Here is a 17911-nt window from a genome sequence, read left to right as displayed (position 1 = left end):
CGATAACCTATTTTGAACTCGAGTGCAAATGTGATAAAGGAAAAAGACGTTTTGTTCATTCAGTTTTTTCAATGAACATTAAATTATTCATCAATTTATTTGACGTGAATTCAAAATGTTAGATTTGTCCGCTACGTAAATACATAAATATATTTGCATCTATGCTATTTCCTGGAAATAATTTGGTTGATATAAAGCTCAACAATCCTGCTTTATAAACGGCTTTCACAAGTTTTAAGACCAAGGACTCACAAATGCGATGATCCCTTTGTAACAAACCCCTTTTCTAAAACATGAAGCCAATTGAAAAATTATTGAAATATTATCTGAAAAACATTTGCTTATTTTAAATATATTTTGTTAACATATAACGTTAACATATTTTTCAACCCAATATTAAAATGAATAAATGAATAGATTAATATTGTTCAAACTATATCCATATTTGTTGTTTGGTTCTTCAGTTAAAACACATTAAATATATTTAATCTGTTACATTTTCCAAAGCTCTACTAGCACCCAAGGCCCCAGTTTAAAATGTTTTGCCATGGTTTCTCAACGCATTAAATGAACATTTGCTCTCACAAGAGATGTCACTATGAATATATAACTGTCTGTTAAGATGATCTGCCTCACACAAAATCCCCTCTCCCTCAAACCCCCCTCCTCTCAACCGCAAGACCCCCAAGGAATGGAAAAAAAAACAAACCATTGTTTCAGGCGCTCACTCAAACTGACAGCAACAAGCAAAACTAGAAATCCAGCCAGGATATGGCTTTAGCAAAAATCCCCCTGATGTGGTCCATCGTGTGAGGGGATCTGATTGAGTAATAGAATTATTTGTTTTCACCATTTAACCCACTACCACCTCCAAACCACAATGAAACACCCATTTCTGCTGTGATCATCGGACTCATGAAAAGCCTGGTCAGAAGTTTCAGTCACGTTGGAGGACGACACAAATCAAAATAAATACAAATGACAGAGCAGGCTTAGGCGTAAGTGTCTAAATTAAGATGAGTCTTCCTGCAGTAGAAAACTTAAGAATGTACCTCATTTCCTTTGAATGTTTGGGCTGTGACTTCCTGCAAGAGCATGCATTATTTGCAGACTGATGCCACAACAAAAGTGTGCGGTCTGCTCAGAGACAACGAGAAACAGAGAAACAGGTTTAAGAGACAGATAATGACAAAAGACATGAGTGTTATATCCAAGTAAATGTCAAATTTACCTCCAAAAATATGTGTTGGATATTAGTTCTATTTTCTGGTGTGTGTGGGTTTGTACATGTACATCCACAAGCATGTATTAGTAAACAGTTCTGCTAGAGAGGCCTACTCTGACATTCGGTTTAATGTAAACCAGAGGCCTAAATGTTCACAAATGCCTCATGGAATAGCAACGTGTGTAACACTTCTAAGCTTGAACGTTCAAATGTAAAGTTTTGTGGCTCTTTTAGTACAAATACAAGCCAAAAACCAATGAATGCCGTTAAAGTTTCCGCTCTTTGACATCATGGCACCACAAAAGCAGGTGACAAGTGGAGTCCTGACCCAGAATCCTTCACTCCAATGACACCAGCTGCTCAGAGCAGTGTGCACCTGCTGAAAAATGTTAAATATCAGCTCAAACACCTCAACGACAGGAAGCTCTATCATCAGCTTGCTCTGCACCACTGTGGTGTGTGTGCGCATGTGTGTGAGTGATGCCTTTGCAAATGATGTGCTTTTGTTAAGGTGGGAAGTTAAACTGTGACGTGACTTACACAGCCTTGACACTTTAGCAGCACATGTCTTCGATACACGCCGAAGCTTTACAGATCTTGTCGGTTTGTCTGTAATCTTGGTTTTGTTGCTCTGTGGCAAAATGTGTTCTTCATAAAATCTAAAGCTAAAGACATGGCAATGCTTGATGAACTGGCCCATCACTAACATCAGCAACTTCTGTCAACAGAAAAGGTAAGTTTTACCAGCTGGGATCTAATTTTGTTTATTTAAAACAAGGCCAAGATTAGTTTTAATGAGTGCAGGTTATCAGGCCGGTGAAAGTATTCTCAGACAGTCTAAGTGATTTATTGGATGAAACTTTATAAGCGAAACTTTTGGATGAAATTTTATGAATGACAGTCTCAAGATGAGCAGAGGAAATCTTGAAAAGTATTTTTATAAGGTTATAGATATAAAAAAAAAGAAAAATCAAAAAGAGCTTTAAACTGAGCTGAGAATATTTGATAAATAGAAAAAAAATCAAGGCATAAAATCTTTCAATTCTGACTTAGAAAAGCAGAAGTGAGCGTGTGTTTGGTTTAAAATCATCTATAAATGTATGCACTGTTTGAATCAAAGTTTCTAGAACGTTATTACACTTTCGGCTTTTAGCGTTCAAAATTCATTACATTTTAATGTATCTCACAAAGTGATTCACAAAGGAATCTCTATGATAGAGATAATATCATGTAATAATCACTGCATGTGTTGTATTGTATTACACGTCAAGGTCAGTCAATAACAATTTCATGATTTTAAATTTAAATTGTGATTCAATCACTAAGGGAGTTTTTTGGATTGCGTTTCGCCACTGAATTTGAATATTAAATCAGTAATATGTTTCATCTCCAGTCGCAGAAAAGAAAAATCCTCAAAAATTAACACTGGTTAATTGTTTTGAAAAAGGGGAAGTTCATAAATATTAGGTCAGAAAAACCCTGCGTTCTTACTAAAGACATTTTTTAACAATCATTCTTTTATGTTTATTCCAAATTTAAATCAAACTATGTGTTAAGATCATTTATTTATTTATTTGGGAAGGTATCAGTCATAAATAGGAATTTTTCTAAACATTCTAAACGGGTGTTATAAAATAACGTAAAACATAGGCCTACGGACGATAAAATCTAAATCTGTATTTTTTTTTTGGCATGGCTTTGACTGTTTGGTATGAATTATGAAGTTTATCCCTCATGTCTCAACCTCTTGACTTCTGTTTGCTCTCAAACATAATGTTGATTTAGTGATATATAAAAAAAAACTTGCGATTGTGTCGGTGGGATTGCAGAGGCATTTGATCTGTTTGGCTTCATTTCAAACCTATACAAACACATCCTCTGTAACAGGAGAAACTGGAGGCCTGAATGAGCACAAAGCTATCTGTCATCATTTACTCACCCTCATTTCATTCCAAACCCATATAACGCAAAAGATATTTCAAAAAGTGTCTTAGTGTTTTTTGTCCATATAGTGAAAGTTAAAACAACCCCACCGACTAAGGGATTAAAAAGGAACACCTGTGTCACAAAAACATTAACTATGCTTCGTATACTTCATAAAGCAATCTTAACCCAAAACATTTGACCTTTGGCATGCATCTCTCGAGACTCATTTGCACTGATACTGGTAGGGTCAGGTTCAGGCCACAGGTCAGTGGAAAGTCTTGTCTCCTGCTTTGATTTGGGCTGTTCTCCCAAACTGTCCCATGAGCACGCAGTGTTCTGTTTGACCCAGAGGGTTGAGCTTTTCCTGACCCAACAATACAGTTTCTCACGGGTCCAAACCCCACAGAGACATGCACATAGAGTTAGCACATTATTTATCTGCTTAATGGGAATGAAAATGCTTGTGGGCTTTTGTGTTTGCATATTTACATTTAAAAGTACAGTTCATCCTTCCGTTGAAACACTTGCATACAGCGATTTTATCATGAACTTTAACACAAAACATCATGTTCAAGACAAATGTAAAACACACACACGTGCATACGGATCACTATAATCCAAATCCCTTCGTTAATTCAAAAAACTGTCTGAAACTCAGTGTTTGAGTTGGAAAAAGTGTGTCTAGAATTCATAAAGAGGATTAACCTCCTTTACAGCTCTGTTCAAGAACTGTTTTTTTTTTTTTTTTTACAGACAGAACTGTTTGTCCAACCCTATGGACACATAGGCTTATTAAATGTTAGGCCTAAATATAAAATTAATGTTTGTGGCTATTTTTCTCTGATGTATCAGGAAATAATTAATCCAGTGTGAGCAGTCTTACACAAAATATTCAGTTCAACTACTACAGCAATAAAACTCAAAGAGAATACATGTCAAATAGTCACACCCCATAACGTTAAAACATATTTATTGTAAAATGCAAATTAATAATTGGTTTATTTAGCCACTGCTTCAAACTTTTTTATTTGCCAGGAGCTAGATAGCTTGCACTTATTGATGAACTGATGAATATATACTTGGATATGCTTACAATTGTCACTGTAGTTCTAATAATTATGTCACTGTATTTCTCTCATGCTTAGCAAATATGGGGAACTGTGGCTCTTTTGATCCTGATGACGAATTCTCCTACCATCCAGATGAATGGTGCGATCAATGTAACTGCCCAAAGCCTCCGGCCAGTGAGGTATGTCTATGTGTATATGTACTGTATGCGTCTGCGGAAGAGAATTTTATGTTAGCTACACTTAACAATTCTGTTTTACCTTCTTACATGCAAGTATATTACAGCGTAAAATCAGTAACCACAAAGTTAGATAAGTTAGGGTGAGCTAAACAGACGCTTGTGAAAAGAAATAGCTTTATCAGGCAAGAATCCATAGCAACCATGTAGGCTGCTAGAGCGTTTAGTATCCGAATCAAAGCGAAGACAAATAGGCTAAGTATCGGAAGGTATGGCGATAAAGCATACTAAAGTAAATGCTTTCTTTTTTCAGTTTTAAATATATATAAAACATATTTAAGATTGCCAAACGGTTAACTATAGCTGTGCTAGAGTGGTTACAAGACATTTAGGTTGAAGAACTAAGATATTTCGCCCAACAAAAAAATCCAGCAGAAACCCCCGTGGGAAGTCACTGAATAATTCACGTAATGAGTAGAAAATTGTGGTATTTCTACATTTCTTTATTTGATATATCATACTTTCAGAATTTTGAGACAGTTGAAAAAAGGCAGGTTGTAATGTGAGACAGTGACAGAGAAGTCTCTAAATATGAGGGAAGGAGAGAGAGAAAGGAAGTGGTAGAGCCATTCTCTACACTAAAGAGATGCATTACAAATCTCTGTGGTTTATAATGCAAGACAAAACACAACAAAGTCTCACAAAGTGCTACACAAAGCATTTTTTTAAATAATGATCTGCCTTGCTGAAACTGAAATGGAGTATGTGTGTTTTCAGGTGAAAATCCTTAATGCTAAGCAAGTCCGACAATCTCAGTATATCTTCTAAAGATGGTTGACCCCACACTCTTAAAAACTTGTTGCATTATCTTACTCAAGATATGTGTGTTTTTGTGTTAGGCCTACTTTTTAAATCAGCCAGTGTATTATCTCTCTTAACACATAAAGTGTGTTTAGATCTTTTACACGCTACTGAACTATAATCACATGATTTGTGTCAGATGTGCAATTTCTGTGTCAGATTTGTGTCAGATGTGCCCCCAAAAATGCAATACATAAATGTTTTCAGGTGATCTCTCAATCTGAAATTGTATTTAGTTTAATCATGTGGAAAATGATTTTTTTTTTTTTTTTATGTAATATTCTAAATAATAATAATTGTATCTATTCCTTCCATGGTCCATTTGCATGGATGTGACTCATTCTTCAGACAGGTCAACCCACTCAGGGTTACATAATTTGAAGGAAATGAGCCTTTGTGTTGGTAATCAATTGGGGACTAAAACATCTAGCTAAATTTAAGACACATTTCCTTGTGATTTGTTTTTATTGAAGTAGATTGGAAATTAAAGAGAACAGCACATGTTGTTTATGGCATAATGAGAATGATGGAATGTTTGCTTTTACTGTGGTAGTCGTTTCATAATAGGCTGTAAAAGCAGAAAATAAGAACAGCTCCACCCTGTTTAGGGAAGTGGCTTTGTGTGGTTTATGACATTCATAAATTATTGACACAGATTAAAGTTTTTGATGTCATGAAGAGCTTATCATGGAAATTGTTAATCATAGTCAAATAATTACAACCACTTTCCTTCAGACATTTTTAATAGCTTATTTAATATTTGTGTTTTTAGAATGTTAATGATAATAATTGCCATAACTGTTCTGATTATAAACATAAGCTGAATTACAGTCACTCTTTTATAGCTGTAACCATATTTTTTATTCATACTGGATTTTGACATTGTTTTCTATCCTCTCTCACACAGAACTATGATCCTCTGATTCCTTATCCATCCCAGTACACACCTCCACCATCATCTCCTCTTCCCGGTGAGACAACACATTCAAAACGTCCTACAGATATGCTCTTAATGGGTGTTTCAGACTGTTCACTGTTGTCATCTGTGTATTCCAGAGAACCTGGTGGTAGCCTTATACAAATATGAGCCGTGCCACAGTGATGACCTTGGGTTTGAGAAAGGGGAGAAGCTAAAAATCCTAAATACGTAAGCAAAGCCTGCATTTAAACAGTCTGACAATCTCAATAGATCATCAAAACATGGTTGACCACTGACCCTCACTGACTCAAGTTGGGTTTTGAGAAGCTGAATTGAACTGAATGTCAATTCAGGGTTTCTCCGTTTCAGTTTTTTGTGCAGTTTTAAGAGGAGAAACTGTCATGGTTTAAACTATAATGTATGTGTCTATGTGTGTTTTAGCGATGATCCTGAATGGTTCATGGCGGAGTCTCTGTTTACTGGGCAGAGGGGATACATACCACAGAATTTTGTAGGAAAACTGAACAGCATGGAGACAGAACCGTAAGTAACGCAATAATCAATTGCATACAGAATGCATACACTCACATATATCCAAACAAATCCACACAAGCACAGTTAAATCCAAAATTCTGGCATGAAACTCCAGACAGAGCAGTCCGATAGGTCAAACTCAATCTGACATAAGGACATCATTATCACATGGCACAGCTGATTGGTTCTTTTATCAGCAGCCAATGAGCTTGCTGGAAACCCTCCACCTTCCCTAGCTCCACCTGTATAGATCTGCTATGGGGTGATTCGTGTATGCTAATGGGGGTTATTTCATATATGTTATATGTGCAGCAGCAGTATTTCTTACATGCTCACTGCAGCATATTTTGGATGAATTGGCAATATAGCAAGTGTCTGTATTTGCTCTGCCACAGCAAACAGCAGCAGCGTAGCAGATCTATTCCGCCAAGATCAAACACATTAACATTGTCATATACATTACCATGCCAATTCCCTCAGAGTTATCATGACAAAAATTTATTCATGCAGATCAGCTGCTGTGGGTTTCTGAACAAAGAAGATCAAATCAGCCTCCCCACAATGAGATCTGGGAAATACCACCCCAAATCTGTGGCTGAAAGGTTGATTCATTTAGGATACCCCTTGCTGCTTACGACAGATGATTACAGGGTGTCAGTAATGGAAAGAATTAAAAAAATACTCCCACAGGTCACACAAGTTTCTGAGCATCACTACCCAAGAACCTGCTGATGCCACAGTTTAAGACTTTTGATCGTGGGAGGATCTGATCGTGGGAGTAATGAAACATCCCAACCCTGTAGCTTGAAATTGAATTGAAACCCCAAAATGAGAAAAGTAATAAGTCAAACACCTAAGAAAATGATAATTTTGTTGTGTTGCAGGTGGTTCTTTAAAAACCTCTCCAGGAACGACGCCATGAGGCAATTACTGGCCCCCGGTAACACGCAGGGCTCTTTCCTCATCAGAGAGAGTGAGACCACACCAGGTATAAAACAATGCACTTCTCTCCACACACAAAAAAAAAACAAAAAACAAAAAAAACACAGAACCATAAGGGCACATCAGACAGTGCTATCACATAACAATACTGGCTCAGAATTGTTGTTGTCTTTGTTTTTTTTTTGTTTTTTTAATTTGACTATGAAACGAGAGGAAATATATATATAAATTACAAAATGTAAAAACAAATTACATAAATATTTTTAAAAATACTGTTAAATATTAAAAAATATTCAAATCAATTTCAAATAAGTTACAGGAAAGGGTGAATTAAAGAACATTTTCTTCATGTCATTAAGTGTAAAATGACTCTAAACTCCAATCTAGAAATTCTCATTGTTATGAAGGTGGATGTGTGACTGTATGTGTAATTGGCAGCCTCTGACTCTGGATTTTCCTGTTGTTCTGGTGCCTTAGGTAGTTTCTCCCTGTCCGTCAGAGACCTGGACCACACACAGGGTGACATCATCAAGCACTACAGAATCCGTAACCTGGACGCAGGCGGATTCTACATCACCACCAAGATCTCCTTCAACTCCCTCTCAGAGCTGGTCAAACATTATTCACGTATGGCATTAAAACAGTTCAGTCACTCTTTTTATAAGAGCTCAAATGTAGTCTGGTTGAAGAGTGACATTTGTTTATCTTCCTCTGTGCAGGAGAGGCCGATGGACTATGCACTCGCCTGGTGAAGCCAAGTCAAACCCGAGTCCCTCAGAAGCCCTGGTGGCAGGATGAGTGGGAAGTGCCCCGTGAGTCTCTCAAACTGGAGCGCAGACTGGGACAAGGGCAGTTTGGTGAAGTATGGATGGGTAAGAAGTGTTTTACTTCCTAGCTATTTCTTAAAGTTGAGATTCAGGGTGAAAGACTGAGCTACAAAGTTCTTTAGATGAATAAATATAAAGCATATTTGCAAATATTTTCATGGCACACTACTTTGGAACACCAATATAAGAATAAACAACAAATGCAGTTCAGCATCCAGGTGTTGTGCCTGGCCAGGTCTGCCTGTGCTTGTCTGGAAATGTTTGCAAATGTGAGCACACATTGTGCATTGGACCATCATGAATGGATATAGATAAACATGCATCTACAGGCTTATGTGGTACGAGTGTGTCTCCGTGACCACCTGGCATATCAGAACTGTACACACAGTAAGCTTGTTGGAATGTTTGACTAATGTTTTTATGTTGAGAAGATTTTTCTTCTTTAAATGTGCCCAGTTTTCAAACACAAACAAACTACAGCAGAGCAATTATGCTCGTCTTGTCTTGACCCTAAAATAGAACCATAGAAGTCGCATCAAGGCTTTAGTTTTAACCACTTCCTGTCCCTGGTTGTTATAGCAACCAGCATGTTTCCCTCACTGCCTGTCAGCTCCATGACTGCAAGGGCCCGCATCATAGATGCCATTTTGTTTGGTTTTTGCAGTGAATGACTTTGCTCATTCAGATGAAAGAACCATTTCATGTAACGAACCGTTCCATTCATTAAACCACAGTCATTTTCATTTGTGATAAGATCAACCCCATAGAAATAAAGTAAACCGGTTTTCAAGAAGTCAAACAACGTGAAGCCAAAGAAACTTGGTGAAGGAAAACACTGTGAATTTCTCACAGATCAAACTCTCAAAAACACCCTTATTCAAAAACATTCTCACGATGATAAGAAAATAGCATAATTTTCACATTTAGACACATTTCTCAATGCTTTTATAACAGAACAGAAAGATTAGATTCAGACCTGAATGAAATAGTTTGGTCTCTGGTAAATCATTTTTGGTGAATGAGATGTTGTATATCCGTTTATTGAGCGTTAAAGAGATAGCTCACCCATAAAAATTAATTTCTGTCATCATTTACTCACCCTCATGTCATTCCAAAACAATATGACTATTTTTTTTCTGTGGAAGACAAAGGAAGATATTTTGAGTCTTGTCTCAGTGGGTTTTTGGGGTTTCAATTCTGTTTGGTTAGCAGTATTCTTCTTTTGTGCTCCACGGAAGAAAGAAAGCCATAGGCCCCTACACGTCTATAACGACATGAGAAATTTGATGACAGAATTTTCATTATGGGTGAACTACCCCTTTAAAATGAGACATAAACCATTTATCCTCTCTCTCTGTTTGTAGGGCTGTATAACAACAACCGTCGAGTGGCTATCAAGAATCTCAAGACAGGCACTATGTCCATCAGCGCTTTCCTGGCTGAAGCGAACTTGATGAAGACCCTGCAGCACCCTAGACTGGTGCGACTTTTCGCTGTGGTTACGCAGGAGCCCATTTACATCATCACCGAGTTCATGGAGAACGGTGAGACACACAAATGCACTTACACACTCATGTGAACAAGGGACGGGAGACTTCAATGGAATGACAAAGCCTTTATGTCTAGTACTAAATGATTCATCCCTGCGTCCCACCTGAACTTCCCTTACAAAACACAGACACATTCATTGAGTAAACTTCCATTTAAACTTTCATCAGGGTTTCATGATCTAACAGGTCTGAGTAGTATCAGGACCATGAGCACTGTCTGAGTTTTGTTTGTGTGTGTTAAGCCCACAGCAGTTCCTCATTGGTGTCTGCTCTATGAAAACAAAGCTTTCTCAAGGCTTTGAAGATATTGAAGGCATCTCAATACATGTCCCTCACTCACCTGAATGATTCTCAGCAGAGACACATCAAAAGCCTCCTTTGACTGTGAGGGGCAACTTTTTTTAGTCTCTTTCATTGACCACAGTGTTTTTATATTTACAGCCATGTGGTCTGCCTCTTTTACTTATATGGACGAATGCACATCTATGAGCCTTTTTAAGTTTATCTATGATTATATACGCATCTTTAGCATACAACACTTTATTCATAAAATTAAGATTTATCAACAAAAACCGCTGTTCAAATGTTTGGGGGTTGGTAAGATTTTTTATGTTTTTAAAATAAATCTCTTATGCTCACCAAGGATGCATTTATTTGATAAAAAATACAGTCAAAACAATTATATTGTGTTACAAAACAGTAATATTATTAAAATAAAATCACTTTATTCTATTTTAATATATTGTAACATGTAATTTATGGCAAAGCCATTACTCAAGTCTTCAGTGTCACATGATTCTTCAGAAATCCTTTTAATATGCTGATTTGTTGCTCAAGAAACATTTCTTCTCATTATCATAGCTGAAAACAGTTGTGCTGGTTAGTATTTCTGTGATACATTTTTTTTCAGGATTATTTTATTAATAGAAAGTTAAAATAACAGCATTTATTTGAAATATATATTTTTGTAACAATGTATAGGTCAGTTTAATTTATGGAAGCCCGTTTAAAAAATTAAAAAATCTCAGAATTGCGTGGTATAATCTCACAATTGCGAGTTAAAGTTTTGAGGGTGGAAAAAAGACTGATATGGTCTCAGAATTGCGAGTTTATATCACAATTCTGACTTTATAACTCGCAATTGCGAGATATAAACTCGTAATTCAGAGAAAAGAAAAAAAAAGAATTGTGAGTTTATATCTCGCAGTTCTGACTTTATTTCTCAGATTGCGAGATTGAGTTTATGTCACGCAATTCTGAGAAAAAAAGTCAGAATTGTGATATAAAAAGTCGCAATAACCTTTTTTATTTTTTATTCAGTGGCGGAAACGGGCTTCCATATTAATTTGATCCTTGCTCAACAACAAAAAAAAACCTGACAGATCTCAAACGTTTAAACAGTAGTGTAAAAATGTTCAAGATTACAGAGGGACCAAACGTAAACCTTGTATCGCTCAACCACTAATCTGAATATTTGAGGTGACATGTCCCCCTCAGTATCTTGTAGTCACAGTCCTCATGTTTATTCCTTCAAAATGTCTGGTGTTTAATCAAACAAGTTGATTCATGCCTGTCATTGTTCCCTAAGAAATTTTGACATCCCTCGTAACCCTCTTGTGAATGGCATGCAGAGCTTGTGTTTCATATCTGATGTTCCCACCGTGAGTGTTCTACCTAGAACATAAAATGACCCACTTCAGTTGTGTTTTGCCTCACATCATTCTGTTTAGCTGTCAGTATGTTGTTCTTGTTGTTATACTCAGATCTGATGCACGTTTCAGAAGTCCCATTTTTTCAAAACACGTTCAAACAATTTTCAATCTGTTACCACTCCTTTTCTCCTAAGGATTAGTTCACTCAAAAATGAAAATTATTTACTCACCCTAATGCCATTGCAAACCAATATGACTTTGTTTCTTCTGTGGAACACAAAAGATGTGTAACAGAACTTTGACTGTGAGTTGTCAAGCTTAAGGCATAAAACGACTTCATATAAAATGGAAAATGTTGCACATGTCCTAAGGACTAAGATTTGCTTTTTGCTGGTGTTTTGGAGCTTGACAGTCATTGGTCTACATTCACTTTCATTGTATTAAAAAGTGCAGTATGAATCTTCCTCAAGATGCTCCTTCAGAGCAAAAAGAATAGAAATCCATACAGGTTTGAAGCGACACAGTTTTAATTCTAGGAGAATGATTCCTCTAAAGATGCTATAATATTGTTTGGTTTCTGCTTTTTAGACATTTTATTTTCATGATTTTATCTTGATAAAACTTTTTTTATGAGAAACACCTATACAGCAGTTTGTTTCAGAGGAGCTAAAAATGCTTATAGCTGCAGTTATGTTGCTTAAAGTTTCTCTAACCACTAATGCATAATAAGCCCCTCATACACACACACACACACACACACACACCACATCTCACTGCAACCTACTTAGAGCAATGCACAGCAAAACCGGACTTGACGTAGAAAGCGGGTTCACAGTTGCAGCCCAAATTCCATCACATTGACACTGAGAGAGGCAGAAACCAGCGGTACAGAGGAAGAGAGGAAAGAGGAAACTTCTTGTTCCATAGGCTAGTATCGGGAATGCTTTCTAATTTAGACCCAACCACCCAGAAACTCACTACAACAAATCAGACTCATAAATGGTCACCATAGTAACAGGTTCTCACAAATAAGACCTCCACACCCTATCTTTTCTCTTTTTAACGCAACAATGGCACCTTAGGTCGTCATCGCAGGCGTATTCCGATGTATGTTTTTCCATGTGTAACCCAATATGGATTGTTTGTGTGATATGTCAGTCTCATTGCGCCTAAGGGGATTGTTGGGCCTCCAGAATGTCATATTGATGGCTTCGGTAACAAAAGACTCTTAGAGGAACAGCCACATTACAACAACGTCAGCGCGGTGGTGGCGCAGCTCGTGAATGGTCCCGCTTTGTGTTCCCTCTTAAAGGAAGTTGATGGAACACTGCGCTTAGTAAATCTCCCAATTCTTTGTTTAGGATGCATGTGATGTGTTTTAAAGCACAATTGTTGTCTGTGTTGATATTTTAAAGAAGAGGTTGATGTGCCCTTTTTCCACCCCTCTTGTCATTAACAATGGAGACAATGACAGAATGATTCAAAACATGGGAACTTCATCTAAACTTAACCACGACCTTGAATTTAAATGCAACCTGAGATGAAAGGAGTGTGTGTGGCTGATTACTTGAGTTCCTAACAGGGCATTTTCCTCTGCACCTTTGTGGGAATTTCCTTCAGGGTCAGTCGGTTCTTCTTTTTCCAACACAGCTCGTCATCTCAAACGCAACAACTTTGGCCTTTAACACCAAACGTCTCAGTGACTAATCCAAACTGGCTGCACTAATTTCCTGAAGTTGTTATGTTCTAGTTCTTGGATCTAATCTGAATGCTGTTTATTGCATTTCTCATAAACTCAGAGAAGAACATACAGACGGTTTTAAGCGCCAAAACAACAGCATTCATCTATCTGCTGTTTCCTTTGTTTTGCCTTTGAACTAAAATGACTGATGGAGAGAGCGCGCTTCCGGTAACATTCAGTTGTGGTTGAAGAATGTTTAAAAAAGGCTGCTGAAGACGAGACAGAAGACTTACAAACTATAAATATAGTGTTAAAAAAATCAAAGCAATTTTTTTTTTGCATTTAATCTTTCCATTCAGTCATTTGCAGTGCATGCTGAAAATACCCCGGCCAGTCTTTCTAGCCAGTTTTTCTTTCAATATATCTAACATTTTAAGGTTCAAAGTGCATAGTTATTAAATTCTGATATCTTCTTTTGCTGTATGTAAATTATATGTATGTTAAAATGTCGTGTTATCTCTAATTTTAGGTAGCCTGGTAGACTTTTTGAAGACTCCAGAAGGATGTGCTATACCCATCAATACGCTGATCGATATGGCTGCCCAGGTAGGCTGCACCTGACCGTATTCATTTTGTTTTTTGGTCAGTATTGGACTCAAAACATCAGGGGTGAGACATTTGTACCTCACAGGAAACAAACTGATCCAAATTTGTACGCGTTACAAGCTCAAGTCTACATTACAGACCCTTGTATATTCTTTTTATCACTCATTCCTCTGTTTGACCACTGTCTCTAAGCTTGTGACGGCAGCATTACTCAACCACTGCTTTGCTTCCTAATCTTATGGTTAACAATGAGCATTACTGTTTGTGCTGGAATGAGTCTAGACACCTTAATACAACAACAACTGTACTGCTACCCAAGCCAAACTACCTAGACTCAATGAACATGCGATATAAATGTGTCCATATATATATATATATATATATATATATATACACACACAATATAAATAATAATAAATGATTTTTGAGCACCAAATCAACATGTGACACTGAAGACTGGTAAATTACATTTTAAAATATATTAAAATAGAAAAGTAATATTAATATTTCATAATATAGTATTTTTGATCAGAATCAGATGCAAAGACCCTATGCTCTGTTTCTTACCTACATTATATTTACATTCACTGACCAAACATACAGGTCTTTGTTTGTTTGCTATAACATTGCACACAAAGATTGTAAGGACCACACAAAAGTCTGATTTAGGTCATGGTAATTCTTGACCTAATTAATGACACTCCATGCTTCGTTGAGAATATCTAATTATTGTGGGAACAGATCCTGTTCAAACGGCAGTGTAAAATCTGATGGTATTTCCATGAACTGTTCACAAACAGACAGTAATTTCTGAGTAGAGAGTCTTGTGTTTTCTCCTTGAATCGACTGACCAGGTTAAAAATCAGATGGTTTTGATCACTCATGGCATTTATAGTCTTTTATAGTGACCGTGGCTCAAGTGACTGAAGTGGAGCTACGTGAAGATGAGAAAACTGATGTTATTGAGTAACATTGCTAGAGGGGTGCAGGTCAGAGGGTCACAGAGATCATGTGTAAGGAGGTATAAGGAGATGTTCTCTTTCGTGAAGAAATGATGGTATCGTTTTTCAACAAGATATTCAATGAAATGTTGGGGGAGAAACGATAACAGAGAAAGTGAGAGGCAGGATGTTTTTGAAGCAGCATTAAAAAGAGTAATTCGCTTTAGGGATCAGCTTAGATTCTGTGTGATATCTTTCAGCTATTCTTCTCCATAAAGTGAGTGGACTTGCGTCAAGGCTTTTGTTAGGTCTTGGTGAAATTAATACGTGGAGCTTGTTGCCTCTTCTCAACACACACACAAATGAGATGCATGCCTACACATTTATGCTAACCTTGTCGGTTCTGAGGCAAAACCGTGAGGCGTTGACATCAAACCAACACATTTTTGAACTATGACTTCCTTGAACAAATATGTGCACGGTGTCATAGTGCAACATCCTCTACAAAAGAAAAAAAATAAATAAATCACACTACCATCATGCATCACCTATTATAACACATCTGCACACACAAACATACAGAGAAGCTATAATAGTATCTGCCCACAATCACAGATCACAGTCTAATTTCGTGTGAAAGAGTTAAAGAAAATGACAGGAAGACTACAGAGCTGATCTAGGAGAACAGTTGTACTTCATTCTCACACTGACTGTGCTGCTGATTACGAAATAGCAGACTTCTGAGAAGTTCAGCCATCTACCTTACTGTTCTGAATTCAGTTGAAACTGCAGCTAGCTTAAATATGGGGAAAATAAAGAAAGATCAGGACGTATAGCATCTTCTCTGTATGAAACCTGTGGTTTGTGCTGGGTGGAGTGAATCAGTGAGGGTTAAAAGTCAAATCACGGGAAGTTAAAGCATGATCCTCCCTTTCTCAGGAACTGACCTCTGTCTGTGTGTGCAGCATGGGTTATGAACGGAATGAAATACAAACCTACTGCCTACTGCTTTGTAAAATTAGTATGTGAAACACCTATGCAACAATTGCTCAAAAATAGTATGCAACATTGTTGTCACATGACTTCATCATGTTGCACATTGCATTCTTTTCTTTTGAAGAAACGAATAGGCCTACTTTATTCAGCAAGGATGCATTAAATTCAAAAGTGAAAGTAAAAACATTTCTAAGCCTAATGTTACAAAAGATTTCTTTTAAACTTTCTATTTATCAAAGTATCCTGAGGAGGGAAAAAAAAGTATCATGGCTGCTGAAAATTCAGCTTTACCATCACAGGAATAAATTATATTTTAAAATATTAATATTAAAATACAAATGTAATATCTGAAATAGATATTAAATTGTAATGACATTTTAAAATATTATGGATTTTATTGCATTTTTGCTCAAACAAATGCAGCCTTTGTGAGCATAAGTGACTTAAAAAAATTGAATGGTATTGTAATTAAAGTAAAATATATTTTACAGTTTGATTAAAATAATGAGTCAAGTAAGAGATAAAAAAAAATGCAGCAAGTATTCATGCAAATACTACTGGCAGTTCATTTTTTTACACTGAAAATAGAAGTTAAAGTAAAGCACACTGCATCGTGAATTACAGTATATGACACAGTATTATCTGTTATATAGTCTTCTCAGTATTCCATACATACTTTGTATAGTCTAGAATATTATGTGGCAGTATGCCTTATTATTAACACTGCACTGCCCCCTGTAGGTCGCAGATGGAATGGCTTACATAGAGCAGAAGAACTACATCCACAGAGATCTGAGGGCTGCCAACATTTTGGTGTCTGATGAGCTCATCTGCAAGATTGCTGACTTCGGCCTCGCCCGTCTCATTGAAAATAACGAGTACACTGCCAGAGAAGGTAAGGCAGCTTCTGTATCATGCACTGTTATATCCTGTTTTAGGATTAGATTACCAGAGAAAGAAAGTTTGGCTGCAACACCAGAGATCTAAAAAGATGCCTTAAATCACACAGGTGCAAAGTTTCCTATTAAATGGACGGCACCTGAGGCCATAAACTATGGCACCTTTTCGATCAAATCAGACGTCTGGTCGTTTGGAGTACTGCTGACAGAGATTGTTACCTATGGAAGAATCCCATATCCAGGTAACAAACAAGCTCCATGTGCTTCCTTTTTAACTTTGTACAGTAGCATTAATGGGAAGTGCATTATGGAATCATTTCGTCTCCGAATTTTTAATCTCCACACTGTTATTCTTGATCTTTCAGGAATGACAAACCCAGAGGTGATTGCAAACCTTGAGAGAGGGTACCGCATGCCTTGCCCTGATAACTGCCCCGAGGACCTATATGATATCATGAAACACTGTTGGACAGAGAACCCAGACAATCGACCCACATTTGAGTATCTGCGCAGTGTTCTAGAGGACTTTTTCACCGCCACAGAGAGACAGTACCAGGAGCAGCCTTGCTGAAAAGATTTATCTTAGTGAACTTGCAGTCCACAGCGTCACATTAAAGACTTGTATTGAAAAAATATATTTCAAAATACAGTTAAAGTCATCTTTAGTTAAAAGAAAATACTGAGATTTTATGTCTTCTAATTAAAACGTTTTCAATAATCATGATTGACATTTCAAACATGGATTTTGCCTTAGCTTTGTCCACAGAAGTTATGATGTGTAAAACAGGTGCATGTATAGTTTTTTAGCAGATGGAAATTTTTTTCTTTTCTTTTAATGACAAACTCAACAGGAAAATCTTTGGCTACATTTGTGCTCTCAATGAATGAGTGAACGCCCTGCTTTGTGTTCTTCCTTTGAGCTTTTATTATTTCTTCATTCTGCTCTCAGATTTGTCTGTTTATTTTTTTATATAAGCATATATAACTGCATCATGAAATATTGAGCCAGTAAAACAGTCCAAAAGATGTGCCTCATTCTGTCTCGTTTCATTTGTTTTGACAAATTGCTTTCAGATTCACTGTAACTAATTCTGTTAAATATCTAC

The 17911-nt window shown here is 36.8% G+C and overlaps 1 protein-coding gene across 1 annotated transcript; it reads left to right on the top strand.

Annotated features, from left to right (window-relative positions):
• Positions 1 to 1686: 1686 nt before the first annotated feature.
• Positions 1687 to 17840, top strand: lck (LCK proto-oncogene, Src family tyrosine kinase). The gene is made up of 13 exons (XM_058750257.1): positions 1687 to 1958; positions 4297 to 4400; positions 6166 to 6229; positions 6315 to 6405; positions 6619 to 6720; positions 7596 to 7699; positions 8131 to 8280; positions 8373 to 8525; positions 9845 to 10024; positions 13893 to 13969; positions 16648 to 16801; positions 16916 to 17047; positions 17171 to 17840. The coding sequence occupies exons 2-13, from the start codon at positions 4302 to 4304 to the stop codon at positions 17374 to 17376; spliced, it is 1512 nt and encodes a 503-aa protein (XP_058606240.1). The 5' UTR covers positions 1687 to 1958; positions 4297 to 4301; the 3' UTR covers positions 17377 to 17840.
• The last annotated feature ends 71 nt before the right edge of the window (positions 17841 to 17911 follow it).

Source organism: Onychostoma macrolepis, chromosome 17 (assembly GCF_012432095.1).
Source record: "Onychostoma macrolepis isolate SWU-2019 chromosome 17, ASM1243209v1, whole genome shotgun sequence".
In the NCBI taxonomy this organism is placed as follows: domain Eukaryota; kingdom Metazoa; phylum Chordata; class Actinopteri; order Cypriniformes; family Cyprinidae; genus Onychostoma; species Onychostoma macrolepis.
Note: the sequence above shows the minus strand (reverse complement) of the source record. Positions and strands in the feature narration are given on the sequence as shown.